The 21208-nt window shown below is 40.2% G+C and overlaps 1 protein-coding gene and 1 long non-coding RNA gene across 3 annotated transcripts in view; one reads left to right on the forward strand and one right to left on the reverse strand.

Annotated features, from left to right (window-relative positions):
• LOC130915756 (PDZ domain-containing RING finger protein 4-like) overlaps positions 1–21208 on the reverse strand; it is a 301297-nt gene that overhangs the window by 51146 nt on the left and 228943 nt on the right. For both annotated transcript variants that reach the window (XM_057835785.1, XM_057835786.1), the window contains exon 2: positions 842–1095. In XM_057835785.1, the coding sequence (XP_057691768.1) occupies positions 842–1095 (254 nt within the window). The remainder of the gene's footprint in view (positions 1–841; positions 1096–21208) is intronic.
• On the forward strand, positions 13991–14658 carry LOC130915757 (uncharacterized). The gene is made up of 2 exons (XR_009063139.1): positions 13991–14254; positions 14377–14658. It is a non-coding gene; the product is annotated as an uncharacterized LOC130915757 (long non-coding RNA).

The following is a 21208-nucleotide window of genomic DNA, read 5'->3' on the forward strand; positions in this document are numbered from 1 at the left end:
CATTTTTTTTTGTGTGTATGTTCAATGTATTTATTCAGATTTAGCATTGGAAAGAGATTCATATAAGACATGTTTTTTCACTTTTTTCCCCAAAGTATAATTAAAAATAAACTTTTATGAATATATATTTTAATAAATGTTTTTTTAAGCACTTTAAATGTAATTATGTTAAGTCTTAAACATTTTACTGTCCCACTGAATTACCTTTAAACAAGAATAAAGTAGAAAAATTAAATTTATTGAGTGAGTCCATTCAAATCTGCTCAAGCTGCTCACTTACACATAATAAGTTGCCACAGCAACAGTTTACCAAGCTTAACAATGATTGACGCATGCGGGCTTTGAAGTTTCGCCTTCTAGGCGTCTCTGGCAAGATCAAAACTTAACGTCTGTCAATCATCTTTAACTTTAATAAGCAACTCCAGTGAACTGCCAGACCAAGAAAAGGAGCAGGAGAGAGGGAGACTACGTGATCGGATCGGGACAGCTCAATCAGCGATGTATTGAGGGTGCTAAATTTGAAGCACAAATTAGCAAGTGATCACTGTATATGTTAAAAAAGCTCCGCCTCTACTTCGCAGATTTCCGATTTTTGCGGGGGAGGGGGTTAGTTCCAATTAACCGCGAAAAATTTTTGCATACACATTGCGTGACACTGCATTTTTTTTTTTATACCTGTGAATTACCTGGGGTGGATCTTTAAAAAACAAATTTCATCCCATTCTATAATTATTTCAAAAAATGTGAGCTTTTTAAAATATAGTCACATTTTTGTTTATTGTTTTTGAAAACATGTTTGGTTTTTCCCTTTAATCTAACAATAAAACTAACATTGACTAACCTGTCGCTGAGTAAGAAGGGACAGTCATCAGGCACAGGAGGCGTTGAAGGCCGCAGCTTTGCCAGTGCCACAATGTGTTCGAAGGTGATGTCAGTCTGAGTGCACACATCGACCAACTGGATTTCCTGAGGCGGACCATGGGGACGGACACTGGGGGTTCGCCGGATGACCTGAACCACGACGGGGTCCATGGCGGGGAGAAAGCTCTCCAGCGTCTCCTCATGGCTGGACTTGGACAGCTCTTTGCCACTGACCTGAAAAGGAAAGAAGCGGTATACATGAGTAATCAAAAGACATTTTCAAGTACGTTTTTTTTTTTTAATCAAGGTAGAAATGGAGGAAGGCGTCATCCAACTTATCTGAGAAATTCAACTTTGTAAACCATTGAAATGCTTAATGAGTCCTTGTAGAAGGCAGTGTCTCATCACTTAATAACGACTGTGGATCTTGGCTTGTCATAACCATTACGAGGAAGTGAAAGGGTATCAGCGAGTGATAGGCACCAAACATTTCAACAGAATAAGGACAGATTATATGTCTTGGAAATTTTTTAGAAATGTATGTCTTGATTTTGATAAGAGAGGAAAGACAGACAGCACATAAAAAAGCCACTGAAGTTCAAGATGAGCCATGTGATCAGTCAGCATTGCTCAAAGGGTGTTTTATAATTCTGTATTCTTTTGTTGTTGCTAAAGCTATTTCGCAGGCTTTTATGTTGCTATATTTTAATGTGTCACAAAAATGTAAAAAATAAAAAAATAAAAATAATAATATAACCCTCCGTATAATTCGTATCTCGCTTAGTTAATGGATCAGTGGTGCCTTTACACTCTTTAGGGACCACTTTCATCAAAAGTATTAGTACCGTATTGGCCCGAATATAAGACGCCGCTGATTATAAGACGACCCCCTCTTTTTCAAGACTCAAGTTTGGAAAAAAAAAGACTTTTTGAACACTAAATTAATTTTTATAGAGAAAATAATGACAGTTCATCTGAAACAAATGATTATAACAATATATTTGAGAGAAAAAGCATGTTATTTTGCCTCATTTAAATCTTAATATCTGAACATTTAAACATGTAAACTACAGTGCAATCACATTCCTAAATGAATGGCTTCTGGTTTTTGAAATGTAAATAAACCAATCTGTTGTGATAAAACAAAACTGCAATAACTGCATTAACCATCAAAGTGAAGTCTAACTGTAACTGTAGTCTTGAAACAAATCTGAATAAGGGAAAACATTGCAATAAAATAATGCAAACTGGTTAAACTAAAAAGAGTAGCTGAGATCTGTCATGACAGAACATCGCTTCAATGATATCTGGCGCCATCTAGCGTCGTGAATGGGTATAACGTCTAGACCGCGAATATAAGACGACCCCCACTTTTTCAGTCTTATTTCAGTGCAAAAAACACCGTCTTATATTCGGGCCAATACGGTACTTTAAATGTTTAATGGAAATTTCCACATCACAGCAAAACTTCAACACGATAAAAATGCGGTGCCATTATTTACCTCACCAATAATTTATATTTACCTCACCAATAATTTACATTTCCCCTGTATTTATTTAAGTATGACGATTTAGAAGAAGCCACGCAGGAATGAAGGCATGCAAAAACCAGTTTGACGCTATTCTAGCGAGACATTCAAAGCCCCGCGATTTTCATTTCGTCCAAGTCCTCATACTGTATCTCCATGAAAGGAGCAGAATCTTCCGGCAGACTGAAAACTATTTGTGCTACAGCTGGCACGGGAAAGGAAATCATCGCTTCATTTAGCAGCACCGATTCCTTTGAAAGTGAAGCGGTGCCATTATCTGTGTGGATTATCTTGAAGAAAATTGGGGAGATAGTCTTTTAGGTAAACAACAGAGATGCATAATCACACTTTATGTATTTTAATTAGCCCTGCTTGCATGGCTTGGCAAAAATTAGATGTAAAGCCCAGATGCTGTATAATGCTTATGTGCGTGGCCAACATTGAGTTTGGCCGAGTCACAGAATCTAAATTCCTGATATTAATCTAGTGTTCGGCGATATTTAAAAAAAAAAAAAAAAAAAAAAAAAAAAAAAACTGATATGGGCCATTTTATATCATAATAACAATATGATTGAGTATGAACAAAAAGACAACATTTATAATGGGAGGTGTTAGGACAGTTCAAATGGATTGGACACGGTCAAGGTCACTGAAACATGAGCCAACCTTCCAATTTCAAATGGATTGGACGTCACTAGATGCGCAAAAATTAAACGATTAATCGAAAACTAATCGATAAGTAGATTAATCGGCAACTATTTTGATAACCAATTAATCGTTAGGACCTTCTTTACTTTAAACTTTTCTAAATTCTTGAAATAATGACATACATTTAACTTCTCAGTTGTAAATATCAGATTTTGTTATATTTTTGTTAAGTCAAAGTAGGTCATGATCAAAAATCAGCTTTTACTTTGGAAATTAACATTTCACATTTTGGCCAATTTCCAGACATCTTACCGTCTAAAACTAGCTTCTCAATGACGATGCAACAACTAATCGATTAAATCGATTAATAATAGTTGCCAATGAATTTGATAATCGACACAGTTGTAGACTACAGTTAAGTCAGGAAGCAGTAATAAAATATCATCTTTGAAGGAAATAGTCATCCATTTTGTCTTGTTACTTACAACATGCCTAAAATAACTTCAAGGTAAATTCTGAAGTAGGGGTGTGACAAAATATTGAATATCGTGATACTTTGTATCCCGAAAGGTTATCAATATGCTCCTGCCAAGCATCGGTATATCGTTTTCAAAAGGTGTTAATGTTTACAAAAAAAACAAACAAAAAAACATTGGTGCATTTATGGCGCTAGCCGCCCAACCCATTTAGACTAGAAGAGGTGAATGATCATTTGTTAATTTGAAACCAGAGCATTCGCCGCCAGTCTTTCTGATTTTCTGAGCGTTCATAGGTCACTTTTTGTTCATTTTAGTCACTGCCTTTTCATTTGAGGCAATTCCTTGGTCACTTCTTGTTCTGTCACGCAAAATTAACAGGAATTGTTATACGGTTTTATATGGCAGTTGTACGGTTTTATTTATGCACCATAAGTTTGTGTTGTGTAGTGATTTATCACACTAGTGTTTTACTGATATAGGGATATCTAGTGGCCGATCAACATCATTAATTAAAGAAATATCAGTACTGTAGTACAGTGTATTTTGTAATTAATTAAATAACAATAAAGTTGACGAAAGTGACGGCAGGAGGAATTTATGACGATTCATAAGTTACTTTTTGTTTGGTGATATATATGGTCATATTGTCCAGCATTATATGAAATTATTTTCGTTTAAAATGTGATCTTTTCTTGGCATTAGAAAACAATTCATGCTCCATACTAGCAAGTCCATTTTTCTTTTACATGGATCTAAAAAACAGGTAGTACTTCAGTAGTACTTTTATCAAATATTTGCCAACAGGGAAGCTTTTATCAGAGGTTTTCAAAGACTGACCTCGTTCACTACTGCACCTTTTGTGATCATGACAAAAGGCTACATCCCAATGGAAGACCTTATGCTAGTGCCATGGAGTCCACCATTTGGTGAGAGTCCACAAAACTTTTTATATATACAGTGGGGCAAATAAGTATTTAGTCAACCACTAATTGTGCAAGTTCTCCCACTTGAAAATATTAGAGAGGCCTGTAATTGTCAACATGGGTAAACCTCAACCATGAGAGACAGAATGTGGAAAAAAACAGAAAACCACATAGTTTGATTTTTAAAGAATTTATTTGCAAATCATGGTGGAAAATAAGTATGTGGTCTATACCAAAAGTTAATCTCAATACTTTGTTATGTACCTTTGTTGGCAATAACGGAGGCCAAACGTTTTCTGTAACTCTTCACAAGCTTTTCACACACTGTTGCTGGTATTTTTGCCCATTCCTCCATGCAGATCTCCTCTAGAGCAGTGATGTTTTGGGGCTGTCGTTGGACAACACCGACTTTCAACTCCCTCCTCACCCCGTGCCGTCAAAATGATAACAAGAACGGAGAGCAAAAATCCCAGAACCACACGGGGGGACCTAGTGAATGATCTACAGAGAGCTGGGACTACAGTAACAAAGGTTGCTATCAGTAACACAATGCGCCGCCAGGGACTCAAATCCTGCACTGCCAGACGTGTCCCCCTGCTGAAGAAAGTATACGTCCAGGCCCGTCTGCGGTTCGCTAGAGAGCATTTGGATGATCCAGAAGAGGACTGGGAGAATGTGTTATGGTCAGATAAACCCAAAATAGAACTTTTTGGTAGAAATAAAGGTTCTCTTGTTCGGATGAAAAAGAATACTGAATTGCACCATACCCACTGTGAAGCATGGGGGTGGAAACATCCTGCTTTGGGGCTGTTTTTTTTGCAAAGGGACCAGGACGACTGATCTGTGTAAAGGAAAGAATGAATGGGGCCATGTATCGAGAGATTTTAAGTGAAATGAGATTTACCCATGTTGACAATTACAGGCCTCACTAATATTTTCAAGTGGGAGAACTTGCACAATTAGTGGTTGACTAAATACTTATTTGCCCCACTGTAAGTTAAGAATACAATCTCGCTGGCAAAATAATTACCTAGCTGCATATTTAGTGAGTAGTGCTCTGAAACAACTCCCCCGAGACAAATCACATGCAACTCCCTCAGCTCCTCTGCTCCGGCCCTGACCTTTGTTTGTAGTGATGCTGCATTAATCACCTGAGCAGCAAATAAAGTGGGTCACCCACTTCAGCAATGTGGAGCAACACCATAGCAGCATCCTTCATTAGTGCTAGTTTTGAGCTACTCAGCATTTATTAAGAATGCAATATGTAGTACTTTTTAAGTAAAGCGAAGCTCTATCATAATTAGCTGATACAGTACACGTCCCCCTCTTTCTCTCTTTGCTACTTGGCTTCAAGCCTAATCCTGGAATTTTGTGTGGGAGCCTGGCAACAAAGGAGCAGACAAATGAGGCAGCCTATGGCGTATGACAGTCGTGCAGAAAAATTATGCCATTGCCCGGCTCCCCACCCTGGAGAGCCCGGCCTCAGTGTTTCGGCTCCTTGCTAGCCTACACCCTAAAACCCAACATTAGGTGCTGCTTCTTCCACTTTTTCTTTTAAATCCTTGTACCCTTGCAAGCCAGATGGAGCAATAATCTCCAATCAACACATGAATATTAAGTGGCCTGAAGTACTGCATGAGGCAATCTGGTTGGTGTCTGACAATCAAGCTAAAAAACACGCACAGGTACTCAAGGGTTGGAATAATTTTATGATTTCCCTCCATTTATAAGCATGGCAGCAAAAGCTTCAGTAGCATCTTTTGTAGTGCAGGTTCTTGTGTTGTCTTGCATGACAATTATTTTATTGGACAGTTCTTTTAATAACATGGCAGGAGATGTTTCATTATAAAACCATTTTTTTCAACTTAATGCTAAAGCAGTCATTTCCAACCTCTGCAGAGTGGGAAATGTAACACTTACTATTTAAAAGGTCTAAATTAGGGCTGTCAAAATTATCGCGTTGACGGGCGGTAATTAATTTTTTTAATTAATCACGTTAAAATATTTGACGCAATTAACGCACATGCCCCGCTCAGACAGATTAAATGACAGTACAGTGAAATGCCCACATGTTAATTGTGTTTTATGGAATTTTGCCGCTCTCTGCTGGCGCTTGGGTGCGACTGATTTTATAGGCTTCAGCACCCACGAGCATTGTGTAAGTAATTATTGACATCAACAATGGCGGGCTAGTTTATTTTTTGATTGACATTTTTTACAAATTTTATTAAAACGAAAACATTAAGAGGGGTTTTAATATAAAATTTCTATAACTTGTACTAACATTTATCTTTTAAGAACTACAAGTATGTCTATCCATGGATCACTTTAACAAAATGTTAATAATGTTAATGCCATCTTGTTGATTTTTTTGTTATAATATACAAATACAGTCCCTATGTACGGTATGTTGAATGTATATGTCCATCTTGTGTCTTATCTTTCCATTCCAACAATAATTTACAGAAAAATATGGCATATTTTATAGATGGTTTGAATTGCGATTAATTGCGTTTAATTACGATTAATTAATTTTGAAGCTGTAATTAACTCGATTAAAAATTTTAATCGTTTGACAGCCCTAGTCTAAATATTATTTTTTTACTAAAAAATAATGTATCGTTGTTCATCTGTTTATACCAGCTATATACAGTATAGTTTCAGAAGTAGAAGTAAGAAATTATTGTATGCTTTTCATTGGTTAGCAGAAAGAACATTTAACAACCTTTTGCTGCTCATATAACGGAATCCCATCTTTGTGTTTAACTGAATTTACCTTGAGATTTCACTCGAACTAGTACATTTGTGAGTGAATTGAAACAAAATCTTGTCAATAGTCGAAGAATACTGCAGGCCTAAAGGGGACAACCATTTCACTCCTTATTATTCCAGGGCCAAAATTAGTCAAGCATTCACAATTCACCAAACTAGCCTCAGTTGATAGTCAATGGCGTCAAGTGAGTCTCTTAGGGCTCCAAGCAAGAAATCCTTCACTTGTGCACACTGCAAAAATTTTTCCACACATAAATACACAATAAATATGTAAACAATGTATTAGGCCATATTAAAAGAAAAAGTTGGCAGGCGATACATGCTGTCCCCGGGTTACAATGGTCCCGGCTTACGCGATTGACTTTACGACGCAGGAGTATCGTCCGCCATTTTGTCTCCAGTCATTTTTTCATTTTTAACTATACATTTTTTTAGTCGCGTGAGCAGTACTTTATTGAAACTCACAGTATCTTATTTTTACTTTTTTTAATTTATATGACTCTTTTGCCCTTTTGCAAAATATGTATTTGATTACAATGTTGACATTTGTTTGCCGTTTGCTGCGTATTAGTCAGCTTTCTTTCTGAAAGAAAGAAGAAAAAAGAAGTCCTGTGCTAAAGAGAAAAGCAATCCCATTGACAAAGATTTTAAGATGTATTTTACAAATGAAATGCCTCAATGAATCAATGAACCGTTTTCAAAAATTGTATTGATGGATTTTCTCAAGTTAAAGTGCCACACAGAAATTAATACATTTAATTGTGTCAGCAGGATTTGTGAATTATTCTTATTTAATTACAGGTGTTTTAGCTAATTTCATTTTATTTATGGGCTGTTATTTATTTTATGATGTATTTGTTGTACAAATGGAATGTAGTAATTATTTATACTTACAAATGGAATGTAGTAATTATTCTGTATTTTATGTTGTATAACTTTAGTTCCTATGTGAATATTAGTTCCTACTTGTTTTTTTGTGGTAGGACGGTTTTGTATTGAACACGGGGGTACTGGTGCGCCGAGATTAAAAGCAGAGTTGATACTGTCCTGCCGTGTTGGTTATTATAGCAAAGAAAACAGCAGTAAATCAACAAGTAAACTGTGACCCAGTTGACCCGCATCCTCAAGAGATCTGATGGAGTCGAAAAGTAAGTTATGATTGCATTTTATTTTGAAAATCAAACGTATCCACCGTATTTTTACACGAGTGACTTCCGGTCTGCCCAATCCTATCTAGTAGTTTTGAAGCTGAAGTGCCGTGTTTCACGTCATATAATAAACTCTGCCGTTCTTTTCGCGTGCGACGCGTTGAGCCGCTTCTGGGACGTGTCTAACACGCACTGCGACTGGTGTGCATTGGCTGATTGACTTTAACGGCCCCGTTTCACTGCATTGTCTCAGCGGCATTGTTGACGCGGCGTTGACGTGTCTGGTGTGTTAAATGGGTAAGAGTGCATGTACACACGAAGACTGGATTTGCGCACACGAAGAAGAGTGCATGCGCACACTTGAGGAAGAGCACATTTCCTCCCACAAAGAGGTCAGGCAGCCAAGTGAGAGAGAGAGGAGAAAGATTACAGCTTGGCTCGCTGTCTGGCTAGGACTTACCTCCAATGTCTGAACGAGGACAGTCCAAAGACATATGTTTTTGAATCGTTATTTTGAGATTTAGGAGGTGTTTAGGGCCTCTTAAAGGGTTAATTCCGACTTATGCAAAAATTCGGGTGACACCGCCAGTGTAGGAATGGAACTCGTTCGTAACCTGGGCAGGGTCCCCCCAGGATTGATCAATCTAAATTCAAGACTTTTAAGACCTTTTTTAATGCCATTTCAACTGAAAATTCATACTTTTCTCGCACCCATTATTTAGATAATATTTAATCATATTAAAAAAATAAAGCACTGAACATCAAATTTAACCTCAATTACTAAGTGTGTTTGACATAAGAATGCACATTTATTGAAGATACAATTAAAACAAAAAGTTTTGTGCCACACACCAGCCCTCTTTATGTCATGACCTACCTTATTAAAATATTGTAATAATAATCGTGCTGTCAAGCGATTAATTTTTTAAAATCGCAACTAATCGCATGCTGTCAATAGTGAACTTGCGATTTTTAAAAATGCATAAATTATATATTTCATTTTCTAAATACACCTATTAGCACAGGAGTTCATCAAATTCCCCTCCTTGAGTCATCACCTTATCGTGGTGGAGGGGTTTGCGTGTCCCAATGATCCTAGGAGCTATGTTGTCTGGGGGCTTTAAGCCCCTGGCAGGGTCACCCATGGCAAACAGGTCCTAGGTGAGGGGCCAGACAAAGAATGGCTCACAAGACCCCTTATGATGGAGAAAATTACAGGATCCAAGTTTCCCTTGCCCGGACGCGGGTTACCGGGGCCCTCCTCTGGAGCCAGGCCTGGGGGTGGGGCTCGAAGGCGAGCGTCTGGTGGCCGGGCCTTTTCCCATGGGGTCCGGCCGGGCACAGCCCGAAAAGGCAACGTGGGTCCGCCTTCCCATGGGCTCACCACCTGTGGGAAGGGCCAAAGGGGTCGGGTGCGTAGCAATTTGGGCGGCAGCCAAAGGCGGGGGCCTTGGCGGTCCGACCCCCGGCTACAGAAGCTAACTCTTGGGACATGGAATGTCACCTCTCTGGTGGGGAAGGAGCCCGAGCTGGTGTGTGAGGCAGAGAAGTTCCAACTAGATATAGTTGGACTCTCCTCCACACACAGTTTGGGTTCCGATACCAGTCCTCTCGAGAGGGGTTGGACCCTCTTCCACTCTGGAGTTGCCCACGGTGAGAGGCGCCGAGCAGGTGTGGGCATACTTATTGCCCCCCGGCTTGGTGCCTGTACGCTGGGGTTTACCCCAGTAGACGAGAAGGTAGCCTCCCTCCGCCTTCGGGTGGGGGGACGGGTCCTGACTGTTGTTTGTGCTTATGCACCAAACAGCAGTTCAGAGTACCCACCCTTTTTGGAGTCCTTGGAGGGTGTGCTGGAGAGTGCCCCCTCTGGGGACTCCCTCGTTCTGCTGGGGGACTTCAACGCTCACGTGGGCAATGACAGTGAGACCTGGAGGGGCGTAATTGGGAGGAACGGCCCCCCCGATCAGAACCCGAGCGGTGTTCTGTTATTGGACTTCTGTGCTCGTCACGGATTGTCCATAACGAACACCATGTTCAAACATAAGGGTGTCCATATGTGCACTTGGCACCAGGACACCCTAGGCCGCAGTTCGATGATCGACTTTGTGATCGTGTCATCGGACTTGCGGCCGCATGTTTTGGACACTCGGGTGAAGAGAGGGGCGGAGCTGTCAACTGATCACCACCTGGTGGTGTGTTGGCTCCGATGGTGGGGGAAGATGCTGGTCAGACCTGGCAGGCCCAAACGTATTGTGAGGGTCTGCTGGGAACGTCTGGCAGAATCCCCTGTCAGAAAGGGCTTCAACACCCACCTCCGGCAGAACTTCTCCCTTGTCCCGGGGGAGGTGGGGGACATTGAGTCCGAGTGGACCATGTTCCGCACCTCCATTGTTGAGGCGGCCGATCGGAGCTGTGGCCGTAAGGTGGTTGGTGCCTGTCGTGGCGGCAATCCCCAAACCCGCTGGTGGACACCTGGGGTAAGGGATGCCGTCAAGCTGAAGAAGGAGGCCTATCGGGCCTTTTTGGCCTGTGGGACTCCGGAGGCAGCTGACAGGTACCGGCTGACCAAGCGGACTGCGGCTTCGGCGGTCGCCGAGGCAAAAACTCGGACATGGGAGGAGTTCGGTGAGGCCATGGAAAACGACTTCCGGACGGCTTCGAGGAAATTCTGGTCGACCATCCGGCGTCTGAGGAGAGGAAAGCAGTGCACCATTAACACTGTGTATAGTGAAGGTGGTGTACTGCTGACCTCGACTCGGGACGTCGTGAGTCGGTGGGGAGAATACTTCGAAGCCCTCCTCAATTCCACCGACACGCCTTCCTTTGAGGAAGCAGAGTCTGGGGACTCTGAGGTGGGCTCTTCAATCTCTGGGGTTGAAGTCACTGAGGTGGTTGGTAAGCTCCTCGGTGGCAAGGCCCCGGGGGTAGATGAGATCCGGCCAGAGTTCCTAAAGGCTCTGGATGTTGTAGGGCTGTCATGGCTGACACGCCTCTACAACATCGCATGGACATCGGGGACAGTGCCTCTGGATTGGCAGACCGGGGTGGTGGTCCCCCTTTTTAAAAAGGGGGACCGGAGGGTGTGTTCCAATTATAGAGGGATCACACTCCTCAGCCTCCCCGGTAAAGTCTATTCAGGGGTGCTGGAGAGGAGGGTCCGTCGGGAAGTCGAATCTCGGATTCAGGAGGAGCAGTGTGGTTTTCGTCCCGGCCGTGGAACAGTGGACCAGCTCTACACCCTCGGCAGGGTCCTCGAGTGTGCATGGGAGTTCGCTCAACCAGTCTACATGTGTTTTGTGGATTTGGAGAAGGCGTTCGACCGTGTGCCTAGGGGAGTCCTGTGGAGGGTGCTCCGGGAGTACGGGGTACCGAGCCCCTTGGTAAGGGCTGTTCGGTCCCTGTACGACCGGTGTCAGAGTCTGGTCCGCATTGCCGGCAGTAAGTCGAATTCGTTCCCAGTGAGGATTGGACTCCGCCAAGGCTGCCCTTTGTCACCGATTCTGTTCATAATTTTCATGGACAGAATTTCTAGGCGCAGCCGAAGCGTTGAGGGGGTCCGGTTTGGTGGCCTCAGCATCTCATCTCTGCTTTTTGCAGATGATGTGGTGCTGTTGGCTTCATCAAGCCGTGACCTCCAACTCTCACTGGGGCGGTTTGCAGCCGAGTGTGAAGCGGTTGGGATGAAGATCAGCACCTCCAAATCCGAGACCATGGTCCTCAGCCGGAAAAGGGTGGCATGCCCTCTCCGGGTCGGGGATGAGATCCTGCCCCAAGTGGAGGAGTTTAAGTATCTTGGGGTCTTGTTCACGAGTGAGGGTAGGAGGGAGCGGGAGATTGACAGGCGGATCGGTGCAGCGTCTGCAGTGATGCGGACTCTGCACCGGTCCGTTGTGGTGAAGAAGGAGCTGAGCCAAAAGGCGAAGCTCTCGATTTACCGGTCGATCTACGTTCCTACCCTCACCTATGGTCACGAGCTGTGGGTCGTGACCGAAAGAACAAGATCCCGGATACAAGCGGCCGAAATGAGTTTCCTCCGCAGGGTGTCCGGGCTCTCCCTTAGAGATCGGGTGAGAAGCTCGGTCATCCGGGAGGGGCTTGGTGTCGAGCCGCTACTCCTCCGCGTTGAGAGGAGCCAGTTGAGGTGGCTCGGGCATCTGGTTCGGATGCCTCCTGGACGCCTCCCTGGAGAGGTGTTCCGGGCATGTCCCACCGGCGGGAGGCCCCGGGGTCGACCCAGGACACGCTGGAGAGACTATGTTGCTCGGCTGGCCTGGGAACGTCTTGGAATCCCGCCGGAGGAGCTGGCTGAAGTGGCTGGGGAGAGGGAAGTTTGGGCTTCCCTGCTGAAGCTGCTGCCCCCGCGACCCGACCCCGGAATAAGCGGAAGATAATGGATGGATGGATGGTTCATCAAATTTAAGCCTCATTAGAAACAAGGAAAGAGTTTTCCTTTACACTTGTAAAGATGAATCAAATATGAATTTTCCCCAAATAACTTGTAAAAAGGGAGGCACAGAGGAAGAGCATGTCTACTGACAGTTCTGAGATCAAGGGCTCAAGCGCAGGTTCTGTGTGAAGTTAGCATTTTATTTTTGGGGTACTAGCTATATTTTTATCTTATATTAGACTGACTTTTTAAAGAATGAGGAACCTTTTGCAGGTGTTTTGAATTACACATGTGGCAAGTGTGTACAAAACTGAAGCTTTTCATCATATTCATTTTTTTTTTTTGGGGGGGGGGGGTTGTGGTACATGCAAATTGACATACTCAATTTTGTTGGTTTAATCTACCAAAATAAAACTACTTTTACTTGATATTCAAAATTTTGGGGGCGTACTGTATATAGTTTAAATAAATAAAAAATTAATGTAATATATCATTACTTATGAGTGTTTTCATATTATTCATGACATAAAATTACCGCAATTAAATGTGAAAGATTGAATGATTGATTGAAAGAATAATTGAACTCACCAAAACGGCTGTCTCCCAATGCACTTATACAGTTCAGACACCTGTGTATTTCAGGGTAGTTCACGCTCATCAGTCCACCTCAGAGTGCAATGTTTTGGGTAAAAATGCCCAACTTATGTTTTGCCTGAGAACATGGATATCACCCCAATCCTCCGTCTTTGTGCCCAAAAATAGTGCCTGGAGCCTCCATGGTGGAAGTTTTAGTGGTGCTTTCATGAAAAATATTTCATTCTGCATGTTCATTTACGGTTTATCGCTGTACTTTTATCCAAACATGCTCAAAAACAACAATAATGGGTAACGCCAACAGCCAGACGGGTTCACGCTCGTCATGCTGCCTCAACGTGCCCCATTTCGGCCATTAAAACCCAAAATTAAGTTTTTCCAGAATCAAGTCAACAGGATGATGATATGATACTCTTTCCCAGAGGCAGAGCTGGCAGCATTGGAGAATGAGAGGGAGCCTGTTGCGGGGTATCGAATTTCAAACTACGGAATGCTAGAAGGGCCATAATTTATCGCGCAAAGCGGGGTTGCGTGATGCCGTTAGTAAATAGGGAATGGGACGTACTACGTCATTGTTTGGACCCGCCTCCATGCTGGCAATATAATTCACTTCCGGGCCGGCAGAGTCAATGCGGATTGTAACGTGTGATAGTGCTAAGCTAACTCTTTCGGTGTTTTAGAAAGAAAATATGGGTGCTTTATTGTTGCGTTACCGGGTGCAACAGCGTCTCCTACGACAAAAAAAGGGGTGAGGAAAAATGGACTCACTTTTCACCGTTTTCCTGCATGGAGGACCAAATATCAGATCACGAAGGTACGACGGATGGCTGGATTGCAGCGGTTCGTCGGAAAAGCATTTCTTATGATCATATTTCTGCTGGAATGAGAGTGTGTTCCTGTCATCTCTACTCTTGTAAGTTGAACGATTTATCCACTTTTGGTTTCAATACGTTTTTGTTTTTTTACACCGTTGTGTAAATCTGCCTCGGTAGCAATGCTCGCCTACTACGACTCCCCTACCTGTTGTGTTCCTAGGTAAACCTGCTGACAACACATCCCGATTGGTCACCATCTCTCTTCTTGGATCATTTGACAAAGAAAATTTGTTCAATGGAGTGGTTCCATTTGTCCTGTGTCGGACTCAAACAAGCCCCTGCAGCAGACGCCATCTGGGTCTGCCCTTCTCGTCGATGAACTGCGGGCTTTTAACTTGTGAAAATGCAAGAACTTTAATGCACATATTTATTCTGCCTGGCTATTTAACTATGGCCAGTGACGTTTTTTTTTTTTTTTTTTTTTTTTAACCACTTTGACAAAGACACCTTTCATTGTAATGTTGAATTTATATATTCTATTATTATTTTTAAATTATAATATTCTTATTTGCACTTATGTAGACTTCAGACTGTCAATTCAAATAGTGTTGGAAAAGTTGCAATACCTAAAATAGAAATGCAAGAACTGTAAAGTACATATTTATACACCTTTATTTACCTAAGGCCACTGGATGTTTTTTAACTGCTTTGAAAAATACAGGTTTTGTTGTGATCTTGTATTTATATAGTATATAGCTTTTTATAATGTATTATGTATTATAATATTTGCTGCCCCCTGCCAGAGTGTGGGCCATTTTGTACTAAAATGATTTTAAACTGTCAGTTCAAATACTGTGTTGGAGACTAGTACTTGCAATACTTAAAATGGAAATGCAAGAACTTTAAAGCACATATTTATCCTGTCTGGCAATTTACCCAAGGCCAGTAAATAGTGTTTTAAACTGCTTTGACAAAGACACGTTTATTGTGATCTTGTATTTGTGTATTACTTATATAATATTTGCTGCCACCGTCAGAGGGTGGGCCTTGTTTGCACTAATTTAAAGATTTTAAACTGTCAATTCAAATATCGTATTGGAGAAATTGCATTACTTGAAATAAATCTATTGCAACTTATCAGTCCCAGTTCTTGTCTACAACACTGTCCAAAAATTGTCAATGCATATTCCAAATAGAATAACAAAATTAAGTCACCTGACTTTGTAATTATTACACCTGTTTATTATGAAGACCTGAAGTAAACAACAAGCAGTTACAGTTTGTCAAGAAGTTGTTCAAGTCATGTTTTGGTATTCATATTTTATTGACTTTTCATAACACTTGGGATCGTGTTTGTAAGAGCAGAGCAAACTGAAGTTTCAGCGTGCACTAGGCCTGAACGATATATCGTTTAAACATCGCCATCGCGATGTGCGCATGTGCAATAGTCCCATCGCAAGGACGTGCGATAGTTTTTTAATTTCATTTTTTTTAATCCACAAACGTTTGTTTTGAGGAAGGAGAGGGGAAAAAAAGCGCACAGCTTCTCTTTCTCTCCAGCAAGTCATCGGCTCCTCCCCCTCCCCCTGCAACAGCGGAGTGGAGGGAGGAGGGGCCGAACAGCAGAGCGGAGGGAGGAGGGCCCGTTCTCAAAGTGAAAGCAAGCAATCAACACGTTGGAGGAGCAAGGAAGACTGTATCCAAAAGGAGTTTTGGAAGTATTTTGGCAAGAACAAGACTATAAGGGACAAAAAACAGCCCTGTCGACAGTGCCTCGCCATGGTTGCCTCAACAAGAAGTAATCTGTCAAACATGTGGGACCATTTAAAACGCAGGTATCTATGCATTCCTGCTACGAGCTCCCCATCAGAGGCTTTTTAGCACAGGTGGGAACATTGTTACGTGCCAACGTTATTGTCTCAAGCCTGCTATAGTGGATAAACTAATAGTCTTGGCCAAAAACCTATGAGACCCAGTTGAGAATTGCTGAGCAAGGAAGGTGGACGATATGCAGACAAATACATAACACAGCTGAAGGAATGTCTTTTCTTCTTTTAATGTGACAGCTATCAGGAAGGCAGGAAATTTGGGAGTTAAAATGGTTCTGTTATTCATCACAGTTATTTGCAGTTATTCAGTTCAATTATTTACAAGTTCAATTGAGTTTGTTTCTTTTATATTTAAATTTATTGTAAACCGTATTTTTCAAATAACTATATATAGTACAGCTGCACATAAAGTTTTGATACTTAATATTTTTGTTGAAATATTTTTACAACTTTGTTGCCGTTTTGCAGTTTTATATTGTTATATTTTGTGTAAACAACTCAGGGGACTAATGCACTTGCACTTTTATTAGTCAGATTTAATATTTAAGTTCAAATATGTTGACAACTTTGTTGTTTAACTGAGGTTTTTATGTATTGTTATAGTTTGTGAACTCTTTTGTCATATTTTATATTTTTGTTCAAATATGTTGACAACTTTGTTGTTTTACTGAGGTTTTTATTTATTGTTATAGTTTGTGAACAACTCTTTTATTTGTCATATTTAATATTTTTGTTCAAATATGTTGACAACTTTGTTGTTATTTTACAGAAGTTTTTATTTGTTATATTTTGTCAAAAACTAAGGGGACTAATGCACCTGCTCTTTTATTTATCATTTAATGTATTTGCTGCTGTTGAAGTGTAAAATATTGTATTCAATAAATGATCTATTTTGTGCAGACATGACTTCCTGGATACCTTCATACAGAAATCTTCATCATTAACAAATTAGACGGTATTATATGAATACACTGTGGTCACGGTGTGTTATGTAAAGTATTTCCAAACAGCTATTCAAGTCATTTAGTGAAAATTTCTTTAAAAAAAGATAGATCTTTTTTTTTTTAATATCGCAATATAATATCGCAATATATTGCAAACCTAAAAAAAATCGCGACAATAGTTTTTTCCAATATCGTTCAGGCCTAGCGTGCACTCTTCGCCTTTCCAACCTCTCAACGCTCCGATGTGGTGCGCTTGACCTCAGAATAACCCAAGAAGAGATATGGTGACCAATCGGGATGTGTTGTCAGCATTTCATATGCAGGTTTTCCTAGTAACACAACAGGTAGGTGATGAGGAGGAGTAGGTTAGCATTGCTACCGAGGCAGATTTACACAACAGTAAAGAAAAAAACAAAAACAAAAAACGTATTGAAACCAAAACGGATAAATCGTTCAACTTACAAGAGTAGAGATGAGGGGAATACACTCTCATTCCAGCAGAAATATGATCATAAGAAATGCTTTTCCGACGAACCGCTGCAATCCAGCCATCCGTCGTACCTTCGTGATCTGATATTTGGTCCTCCATGCAGGAAAACGGTGAAAAGTGAGTCCATTTTTCCTAACCCCTTTTTTTGTCGTAGGAGACACTGTTGCACCCGGTAACGCAACAATAAGCACCCATATTTTCTTTCTAAAACACCGAAAGAGTTAGCTTAGCACTACCACACGTTACAATCCGCATTGACTCTGCCGGCCCGGAAGTGAATTATATTGCCAGCATGGAGGCGGGTCCAAACAATGACGTAGTACGTCCCATTCCCTATTGTTGAACTGAAAGCTTCGTTACAAATGTGTATTACGACTGGCCCAAACGTCAGGCCGGCCCACCGGGAACTGTCCCGGTTCTCCCGATTAGCCACTCCGGGCCTGGTACTGTGCGGTTGCCTGCTGTTGGAATGTTGATGCGAACAGCGCGCACGCACGAGGTGCAGTGCATTGCAAAAATTCTACGCGTCATCTTCGTTATGGATTAAAAAAAAAAAACTTTGTCACGGATATGATTTAGGTTGCACTGAGATGTTCTTGAAAATTAAAACCACGGTGAAAAAAATTCCAGACTCACGACAGCTAATTTAATACTTTTAATACCTTTAATAATGGAAAACTGAATTCAATGCCTTTTTAATACTTTTAATAACCTGCGGGTACCCTGTTGGGGACTACCTGTACTATAAAACTTTTTACCATAAAAACACTTAATAGTAGAAATAAATAATGTCAAATAAACGTACACACTTAAAATATGTAGGGTGGAGCCAAACAAGGGGGTGGTTTGCTACTGCGGTATCATTTCAAATGGCCAATTCTTGTCGTTCCTGTGGAGTATATTTTGGCAGCCCTTGGGAGCCCCTTTATTGGTCGACTGACTGGCTTGCCTATCCGCTAGTCCCGTGTCTGTAGTCAACTAGCACAACATAGCTTGTTGCTCACTAATGGCTTTGTAGCTGCTGCCTTAACATGATAAACTTTGAGTGACACATATTATTTACCAGGACAGTGGTATTTAATGCATTTCAGAGCCCTCTATTACCACAATTAGAAATGTAAACGGATTTATGGTAAATAAGTTCCTCTAAGATTTATATCATTGATTTAAATAGGCAAAAAAATACATTGAACGCTAATATGTTCTAAATTAGCATCACTGTAGACAACAGTTGAGAAACCTCGGTTTGAATCGGTGCTCATTATGGGCATTGCGAATAAACTATCTTCCATTATTTGGTGAAAAACTTGTTAACTCATTAGTCATGTTGGTGCTAAATAAATATGTTGAAGTTAGGCAGAGGTGGGTAGAGAAGTCAAAAATTTTACTCAAGTAAGAGTAGCTTTACTTCAAATTTTACTTAAGTAGAAGTCATCCAAAAAATGTATTCAAGTACAAGTAAAAAAGTGGTGAAAACTCAAGTCATAAGTAACATTGTCAGTAACTACTTACGATGTTTGATTTTTTTTAACAACAGTATTTTTTTTAATCTATATATGAACTTATACTTTAAAGAGGAAGAAGACTAACACCTATTACATAACTACATTAAGTCAAAGAGGAAAAGATCATTGCATTCTGTCCAGAGAACAAGATTCAGAAATGAAGCATCATTCGTCCAAAGAGCATGAGTGCCCTCTAGCGGAGAAAACATATTTTCTATTATGAAACTAAAAGGATCATATCTCCGGTTTTCCTTGGCCAATTGGTGCAACATAGAAAAAAACTGGGAGAGAAGTTGAAATCCATGCTGTCGTACCATGTTGACGGCGGCCAATTTTTTTATGGTGATTTAAAGAGGCCACATGATTGAACAGGTTGGCGTACGTGATCACAGAATGGCAAACTTGAGTCCGATTGGTAGATTGCAGTCATGTGATTATTGTTACGACGTTTCATTGGTGAAACTGGCAGAGCCACTGTAAGCATCTCTGGCAAAAATGAAGTCAATATGTAGAATAAAGAGGAAAAATGTAACGACTAGTGTAATCCAAAGTAGCAGAGTAAGAGTAGCGTCTTCACAAATGTACTCAAGTAAAAGTATGGTTTCATCAAACTACACCTAGAAGTACAGTTTGCTCAAAAAGATACTTAAATAAATGTAACGGAGTAAATAAAACGTGTTACAACCCACCTCTGAAGTTAGGCGAGTTTTGTTTAGACAAAAATAATGCTTCGCTGCCATAGTGAGAGGGAAATAGTAACTATACACCATTTTTTGCAGGGGAAAGGCACGTTATTTATCTGAGGATTTCGCTCTTTAAGAGGAATAAGACTCAAGCTCTGCAGAAAATGGCAAAAAAGTGGGAGGGGGCAAGCTATTGTACTGTTGTGAGCTGATGTGCACTCGGCTTCACCTGTATTTTTCAACAAAGGCAACAAAAAAGCACCTCTGTGGACCTCATTTCACAGCTGGCATTTAAGGATTAACCCTGCGTGTATGTTTTGCTTCTCTCCTTGGATTTTGACAGCCCTTTTGTATTAAAGGAAGAAGAAAGAATATCCAGCAGAGGTTAGCATGAAATAAGAAGACTCGCATTTTGAGAATATAAAATCTCCATCAGTATACCGTACTTTTGTCAAACACTGGCAAGTGTTTTCTTGTCATGATTGCTAATGATGCGGATGACTGAACACACCTTTGATAGAATATACACTGTATAAAACAACCTATAGAATTTACTCAATGAAATTGAGGTAACAATTTACACTCAGTTTTATAGTGTAAAATTTAATTTTACTTAGTAAATATTACCTAAATACGTCAACAATAATATACTCAAATAATTTGGTTAAGGTTCACTTATCCTTTTGAAACAGATGATATCACTTAATACCTATTCAAATTGAGTATTATTTACTCATGATTGTATCGTATTAGTATTGTATATTTTACAAATTTAAAAAAAAAAAAAATAAATATTAGGGCTGTCAAAATAATCGCGTTAACAGGCGTTAATTTTTTAAATTAATCACGTTAAAATATTTGACGCAATTAACACACATGCCCCGTTCAAACAGATTAAAATGACAGCACAGTGTCATGTGCACTTGTTACTTGTGTTTTTGGGTGTTTTGTCGCCCTCTGCTGGCGCTTGGGTGCGACTGTGGGTTTCATCACTATGAACGAGCATTGTGTAATTATTGACATCAACAATGGCGAGCTACTAGTTTATTTTTGATTGAAAATTTTACAAATTTTATTAAAACGAAAACATTAAGAGGGATTTTAATATAAAATTTCTATAACTTGTGTTAACATTTATCTTTTAAGAACTACAAGTCTTTCTATCCATGGATCGCTTCAACTGAATGTTAATAATGTTAATGCCATCTTGTTGATTTATTGTTATAATAAACAAATACAGTACTTATGTACCGTATGTTGAATGCCTTGTGTCTTATCTTTCCGTTCCAACAATAATTTACAGAAAAATATGGCATATTTTATAGAGGGTTTGAATGCGATTAATTACGAATAATTAATTTTTAAGCTGTAATTAACTCGATTAAAAATTTTAATCGTTTGAAAGCCCAAATAAATATTAATTAAAATATCAACTTAATTACTACTATTGTAGATAAGGTTTGTTTTACCCTAAAGCCTAAATTCATTGTAAACAAGAGAAACATTTGATCTGCAACCCTTTTTTATTGACGATTTGTTCATTACATATTTAACAAATTGTCTGCACAATATAAGTTGCATGCAAATATTTTTTTTGTCAT

This window comes from Corythoichthys intestinalis, chromosome 5 (assembly GCF_030265065.1).
Source record: "Corythoichthys intestinalis isolate RoL2023-P3 chromosome 5, ASM3026506v1, whole genome shotgun sequence".
Lineage (NCBI taxonomy): Eukaryota > Metazoa > Chordata > Actinopteri > Syngnathiformes > Syngnathidae > Corythoichthys > Corythoichthys intestinalis.